Source organism: Rhinopithecus bieti, unplaced genomic scaffold (assembly GCF_001698545.2).
Source record: "Rhinopithecus bieti isolate Rb0 unplaced genomic scaffold, ASM169854v2 scaffold_73599, whole genome shotgun sequence".
Taxonomy (NCBI): Eukaryota; Metazoa; Chordata; class Mammalia; order Primates; family Cercopithecidae; genus Rhinopithecus; species Rhinopithecus bieti.
In genome coordinates, this window is record NW_016827349.1 from 330,664 (window position 1) to 338,478 (window position 7,815).

The window sequence follows — 7,815 nt, forward strand, 5'->3', positions numbered from 1 at the left end:
AAGGAAGGAAGGAAGGAAGGAAGGAAGGAAGGAAGGAAGGAAGGGGGAAGGGAAGGGAAGGGAAGTACTGAAGTGGAGGCTTCGATTTTATCTCTCACCCTTGAACTGAGTCCCCTCTTTGATCTTCAATTTTCTCATCCATGAAATGGGGTAGAGGGTATTGAGATGATGAACAAGGAATCTTCCAGCTCTGATTTTGCATGAGTCTGTGAGCTGGTGAGACGGGATGAGCCATCCAACCTTCACCTTGGGGCCACAGGGAACAACTCTGTGTCAACTGAGCTGGTAATGGAAACTCGACACCCACTTGGTATTGAAGAATCAGAACTCTGTCCCTCATCACTATCCACACTGCCCATGCCCTAGTCCCTGCTTCACCTTTGTATATCTAGATAACCATAACAGCCTCCTAACGGGCACCTGCTCCAGGACAATCTCCAAATAGTAGCTGCCAAAGTCATAGTTCTCACCCCATAACTCTGACCACATGCCATAAGACCTTTCATTAGCTCTTTACCATCTGGGATAAAGTCCTTGCTTCTGAGCAGGGTCGTACACAGACCTGCATATCCTGACCCCTGCCAAGGTCTTCATTCTTCCCTCCACTCCTCACCATACTTTAGCTACATGGAACTACTCTCTTCTCACAAAATACTCTGCTGGGTCTCACCTCTGTCCTTTGCACCTGCTGTTCCCTTTGCCTGGAATACTTTTCCCCACCCTGGTGAACTCCTACACATCCCTTAGCAGCCCGTTCAAATGTTTGCTTGTCAGTGAAATGTTCTTTAACACCCGTCCTCAATTCCTGGCTTTGGAGTACCTTCCATCTTGCTCTTATAGCAATTAAATAAACCTTTTCTCGGTCTTCTTCGGAATATCTCCACATGTGTCTGTCATCCCCATTAGATTAAAATTGTGTCTTGTTCACCTCTTTCTTTCAGCTCCCAGATCCCAGTTGCTAATGATACTTGGCACAAGTTTTAATATGTAATGAATATTTAATATTTAATGCATATTTAATGTGTTAATGAGTAAATTCAAGCTAGAAGGAGAAGTAGTGGCAAATAAATCCAAAGTAGCACAAAAATAAAAATCAATGGATTTGATTTTAGGAACATAACATGGCTTTTAAGGGCACATTATATGCCTGTTAGCCTGAACACCAGTCTTTCCAGTTTGCATGGTGCTTTCCCATTTTTAAAGCATTTATACATAAATGACTTCATTTGATATTCACAGCAACCCTGCAAGGTAAGTAATTTTATTTTCATTTTTAAATGGCTCAGAGGGTCAGAGAGGCAAAACAACTTACCCAGGGGCGTCCAGCTCATGTGTGGGGCAGTTAGACCTTGAAACCTTGACCTCAGATATTCTCATACCCCGTCAGCTGATGAGTACTCAAGGCTTGAGAGCTGCTGGAGGAGGAGGAGGCCGGCAGAAAGGGTGCTGGGAATCGGGCGCTGGCAAGTGTCCCTTTTCCCCTATATCTATCCATCCTTTCAACCTTTCCTTGTTTATTTCTCCTGGCTGCTTTGTAGAACTGAGTCCAGGAACACCTGCCTTGTTCAGTGAAGCCGCTGCCCATCTAAAGAAGCTGGAACTGGAAACTGTGAAGGCTGCTGGACCCTGGCCTCCTCTGCACATCAACATAAACAAGGTGCCAAGGGCTGGGGCTCGGCACTGACCATGGACTTGGTGCTAACATCAAACCTCTGATTACTACCCTAGCCTGCCTGTTAAACCAAGTGCCTTTGCCTTGGAGGGATCTCTATTCCATCTTTCCTGACACTTCTGTTCAGTCTGTCCTTTAGGAGCAAATATTTACTTACCTTCCTTTTGGGTGAATTATAGCATTAGACGTCGTTCCCAGTGTTTTGCCCAACAGGCTAGATCTGTTTGTTAGTTGTCTCTCCCTCCTACTAGACCGAAAGCTCCAGAGGGAGCATCCACACTTACCGCTTTCCATTTCTAGCCCTCTGTCTCCCTCTGACAATGCCTGGCACATTGTAGATGTTCAGTAACTGTTTGCAGGAGGAAGGAAGGGAGGGACTAAGATAGGGAGAGAGGAGGAGACAGGGCAGAAGCCAGGCCCCCTTTTGGCTAGACCTATTCTTACATCCAAATGGGCAGCCTTATAAAAGCCAAATTTTATCTTAGAATGATACATAGCACTGCTGGATTCAGTCGATCATTTAGTTCAGCCTTCTCAATGTCTCAGACCAGAGGAAGGGAAATGACTTTCTCAGGGTTACACAGCCCTTGACAACCTTCTCAATGTCTCAGACCAGAAGAATAGAAATGACTTTCTCAAGGTCACATGGCCCTTCACAAGGTTGCAAGGCCTTTGACTCTCCATCCAGTGTCCTTTGCACTCCAACATGCTTCCTCGTTTTCTTTGCCAGCATTTCTCAACTTTGGCACTAGCAACATTTTGACCTGATGACTCTTTTTTGCAGTGGCAGTCCTATGCATTGTAAAATGTTTTGCGGCCACCACACACTAAATGCCACTAGGGACCCCCATCCAGTTGTGACAACCAAAAATGTCTCCAGACATTGCCAGGTGTTCTCAGAAGGGCAAAATCTCCCTAGTTGAGAACCACTGTTGTACATACATTTTAATTTTTTAAATCCCCAAAGGAAGAATCTTTTTCATTCATGGCTCCTTTCTTCCACTTTAATGCTTAGCTTTGTCCCTTTATGAGAGGGAATAGGAAGAATTTGGAAGAACTACCCTGTGCAGCATGGGAAGGTTATACCTCCTGCCCTTCCTGTCCCTGACCTTTCCCATAATCCCTCAGCAGGGCGGCCTGTGGTTCCTTTGATTACTAATGAACCCCAACTTCAGGTTTAACTTTCAAAGCCCTGCTCGTTCACTTTTTTTTCTATGCCACCCTCCGTGATGGCCAGCTAGAGAGAATTCCTCCTGCAGGATGGCTCTGATAGCCGTCCAGTCAACAAATCTTTATTGAGCAGGCTTACCCTAGCTACTAGGGATTCAACCCAATGCACCGTGTGCCCCCGATTGGTCTTTTTTCTCTTAGTTGCCTGGTTTTCAACTTTTCTTCTGCAGTGTACACAATAAATGGTTTTAATGGGGGCTTATCCAGAGTTTGGCAAAATCCAAAAATATTTTGCAAGGAAACACAGCATATAGTGTAGCACAGAACTCACAAGCTCTATAGTGATTTGCAGTTGCCATGACTACTGGTGGGGCATTGACAATAGTGGTTTGCTCTGGGTGAAGGCCTAGCTGAGACACCTGTGGGTTATCCCTGGAGGTCAAGTTACAACTCCCTTCCTATCTCCTCCACTCAAAGAAATTGGACTGCATGGTGGCTCATGCCTGTAATCCCAGCACTTTGGGAGGCTAAAGCGGGTGGATCTCTTGAGGTCAGGAGTTCAAGACCAGCCTGGGCAACATGGCGAGACCCCATCTCTACTATAAGTACAAAAACTGCAAGATGTGGTGGCAGGCACCTGTAATCCCAGCTACTAGGGAGGCTGAGGCAGAAGAATCGCTTGAACCCACGAGGCAGAGGTTGCAGTGAGCTGAGATCCTGCCACTACACTGCAGCCTGGGTGACAGAGCGAGACTCCCTCTCAAAAAAAAAAAAAAAAAGAAAAGAAAAGAAAAAAGAAAGAAAGAAAAAAGAAATGCATTAGTAATCAAGTAAGCTAGAGTGACGTGATTGTACAGATAATTTTGGCTTTGTCCTGACATACACACACACAAAATATATTACTTCACACTTTGAGGGTTTTTTTTTTGAGATGGAGTCTCACTCTGTCTCCCAGGTTGGAGTGTAGTGGCATGATCTCGGCTCACTGCAACCTCTGCCTCCCAGGTTCAAGTAATTCTCCTGCCTCAGCCTCCCAAGTAGCTGGGATTACAGGCACGCGCCACCACACCTGGCTAATTTTTATATTTTTATTGGAGACAGGATTTCACCATGTTGGCCAGGCTAGTCTTGAACTCCTGGCCTCAAGTGATCCACCCGCCTCGGCCTCCCAAGGTGCTGGGAATACAGGTGTGAGCCACCGTGCCTGGCCACACTTTTTTGTTGCTGTTGTTGTTATCATTCATGAAACATTCCTTGCAACAGACCTCACTTCTCACTTCTGATCATGGCACCAAAATTGGGAGTCACTGGCTTGGATGACTTTTAAGGTTTTTTTCCAGCCTCAAGGATCAAGAATCCTCTGATTCTTCTAAGGTTTGGATAACTTCCTGTTCTTGATTGAATGGTGAGATGTCATTTTCACTGTCCAATTCCAAAGTCTGTGCCCAAAATTAACACAAGAATTTAATTATCATCAGATTTTAGATGTGTAAACAATTTGTATAAACAATTTAAATATACATCTGGTCATTTCTTTATCCCCAAACAGTATCCCCAAACAAATGGACTATTTCCAACTATAATAATATCAAAGCCTAATTGTCATTCATGTCTATGTTTTGAAATCTGTAATCTCATATTGAACAATTCAAATTGACTGAACATGAAATACAAATTACAGTCACAGGAAAAGAGAAAGCACAATGTTCTTGAAGCCATCCTCTAGGCAGGAATGATACGGTCTTGGAACCCAGCTATCTTTTATACAAATTCATGTAACAATGCACACATTTCCCAAAACGTATATTGACCTTCACCTGCATCAGTTCATATAGCAGAATATTCAGGTCTTGCTTTGTCCAGAATGAACAATAACGAGCCAGGTTGAATTTTATGTCCAAAAAGCAGTTTAGAATGAGTAAATTCAAGGGGAATATCGACGCTAATTTTTCGTTCTTATTTTAGCAGCATTCTATTTTTTGAAGTGGGTCTTCCGTCATTACTGCCAGTGTAACTCCTTCCCCTTAAGCAATTGTCAAAAGCCTCAAATGGGCTTTATAACCAATTTGACTCCTGTATGCCAGCATACCATTCCGAAAAATTAAATCTAGTTTTAAAATTATCTCTTCATGCACCAGTGAAATATCCATTCAATTATCTTGATGTAACAGGATTTACAAACACAAGATAAATTATCTTAAGGGTATACTGTAAACCTCACCTTTCAAAATAAATGTTACTTATTTGCCTGAAGGAGAAAGTGGAGGCCCTCAGGATAATGAATCCAGTCAAATGAGCCAGATTTCTTCAAATTCAACTTGGCGGCTCAGGAACAATTGATAGCTCAGGGTCGATCATTAGTGTTCTCACATCCAATGCTCTTTTTTTTTTTTTTTTTGGTTATATATATTTGGTAACTAAAGAATCTAACCCGAAAATACCATTTATATCTGTTTTTCTCCCTTGAGCATCATAACAATCTTATGAAGAAAGAAACAGATTTAGAGAATTTAAGGGGAAGCAGTATGATTGACTAGTCAGGAGCTCTGGCTTTGGAGTAACCAACGTCACCATTTCTGGCTATCAGTCTTGGCTCCTCTGCTTACTTCCTGGGTGACTATGGGCAAGTGACTTACCATCTCTCTGCTTTGTTTTTTGTATCTATAAAATGGGGATAATGATAGTAGCTACCTTGAAATGAGATGATTACATGAGGGGACTCGGTGAGACATGCATATGAAATGCATAGTCAGCGGCTAACCCATAGTAAGCTCTCAGTATATGTTGGCCACTGGCATTGTTTTTCTTTTTATAATCAGCATCTTTTTTTTTGATGCAGGGTTTTGCTCTGTTGCCCATGCTGGAGTGCAGTGGCGCAATCTTGGCTCACTGCAACCTCCGCCCCTCAGCTCAGGTGATTATTCCGAGTAGCTGGAATTGTAGGTTCTGGCCACCACGCCCTCCAAATTTTTCTGTTTTTAGTAGAGATGGGGTTTCGCTGTGTTTCCCAGGCTGGTCTCCAACTCCTGGGCTCAAGTGATCCACCCACTCTGGCCTCCCAAAGCACTGGGATTACAAGTGTGAGCCACCGTGCCCAGCCCATGATCTTTTTTTTTTTTTAATGGTCCAGGTAAGTGACGAAGCTGAGATTCAAATCTGTCTCTGCCTGTCTTGCTATTACATAAAATTGGAGAGTTCTGCTTGGTCTACCAAATGCTTCTCCATATGTTCAGAGGTGTCCCTGGGAAACTCTACCTCATTTCTTTATTAAACAATGTTAGCTGGCCAGTTGCTCTATACTTCCTCTAGCTTTCATAGCACTTGGTGCGTACCAACGTGCTCACTAGGACTTCTTAATTAGTGAATAAGATTAATGTTGGAACTTGTAGAACTTGAGAACTTTAGGGCATTTGATTCTTGCTGTGGTACATGGTGGCTGATATGTCACATTTAGTCCTAATATTACTGAACTGACCTCTAGCAATCACACAGTCCTATACCTTTCTTATTAAACATGTCTCTTCTGATAATGACTGTATATTATCATAATCTTCTTTAGTACATATTTATTGGACATCTACTATGTGCTGGGTAACATATTAGCACTGGGATATGAAATGACCACAATAGGCATGGTTAACAATAAGACCTTATTTCCCAAAATGTGGTGTGTATACCATCAAAGATGATTTCAGGTTGTATACATGGATGAGTACTTTTTATATTAATAGTGATATAAATATAATATTTCTCATAATAAATATAATAGTCATAAAACCTATAATTTCAAAGATATTATTGCTTTGAACACAGTTCAAATAGATGGTCCCAGGGTAATTCACCTTAACTGGATCACATGAATTATAGATATGTATTCTGTGAATACATGAGATGTGGCAAAAATTATAAAGGTTGTGCAAATACTGAAGTGCAAGACACTCTACAGTAAGGTAACAGATATAAATTTCTTGTTGAAAATCACAATTTTCTGCCAGATTTGTTGTCAAACTGCCAATGAATATTTTGTACCCTTCCCCTGGACCCAACAAGTCACAGAACTGAATCTTTCTAGGTAAGAGATGGCAGTTATGGGGAAAATAGCACTGGACTGAGGTTAGGAGACTTCAACCAGGAGATGTCCAGTTCTGCTGCTGGCTCTTGCCCCATGATGCTGAAAGAGCCTTTTCCTTTCTTTGAACTTTTACCCTGGCTTCTGGTAGGTCCTCACCCTATTTCACGAGGGAATGAGATGCTGTGCCTGGGAATCCTTTGCAAATAGTAAAGCACTGATAAAAATATAAGGAGTTGGTGACACTCCTGTCTATGTATGTAGGTCTATGTGTTATATGCAGTTATGATTATTGGGAAAAGTTAATGCACATGTTTCTGTCTTTGTTTACAATCTGCTGTTTGTATTTTGGTTTGTCTCAGGCTGAAGAAAAGAAAGTCTCAGAGAAAACTCTTCAGACTCCACTTTTGCCTTCCCCTGTGGCGGATCATGTGAAGTGTAACATTCTGAAAGCCCAGTTGGAAAATGCTTCCCGAGTGAACATCCAGGTGTGCAGAATGCATACATTCCTTTGATTTCATGTTATAGGATTTCCTCGATGCCACAGAGAAGAAAGGCACCGTAGGACTGAGATGCTGTGTCAGTCAGGGTCCAGTCAGGAGATGGGAACCGGGTATGTGAACCATACCTGATACGTGAACCAAGATTTTCATATAAAAGAATTAGGTACATAAAAGGGTAAAAAGAGAACTTGAAGGCAGCAGTTCTCAAATGTTATTGTGCATAGGTCACCTGGAAAACTGGGCCCTGTTCCTGGAGATTTGGTAAATTGGGGTGGGGGGGCTCATGAATATTCCTTTTCTCTCCTCTCCCCTCCTCTCCTCTCCTCTTCTCTCCCCTCCCTTACCCTCCCCTCCCCTCTCCTTCCTTTTTCCCTTCTTTCTTTCCTTTCTTTCCTTTCTTT

General features: G+C 42.6%; 1 protein-coding gene across 1 annotated transcript in view; it reads left to right on the forward strand.

The window, feature by feature from the left end:
• The window catches only part of EPB41L4B (erythrocyte membrane protein band 4.1 like 4B), a 154,840-nt gene that overhangs the window by 110,111 nt on the left and 36,914 nt on the right, over positions 1-7,815 (forward strand). Inside the window, 2 exon segments of the mRNA XM_017863790.1 lie at positions 1,539-1,657; positions 7,274-7,399. Coding sequence (XP_017719279.1) covers positions 1,539-1,657; positions 7,274-7,399 — 245 coding nt within the window.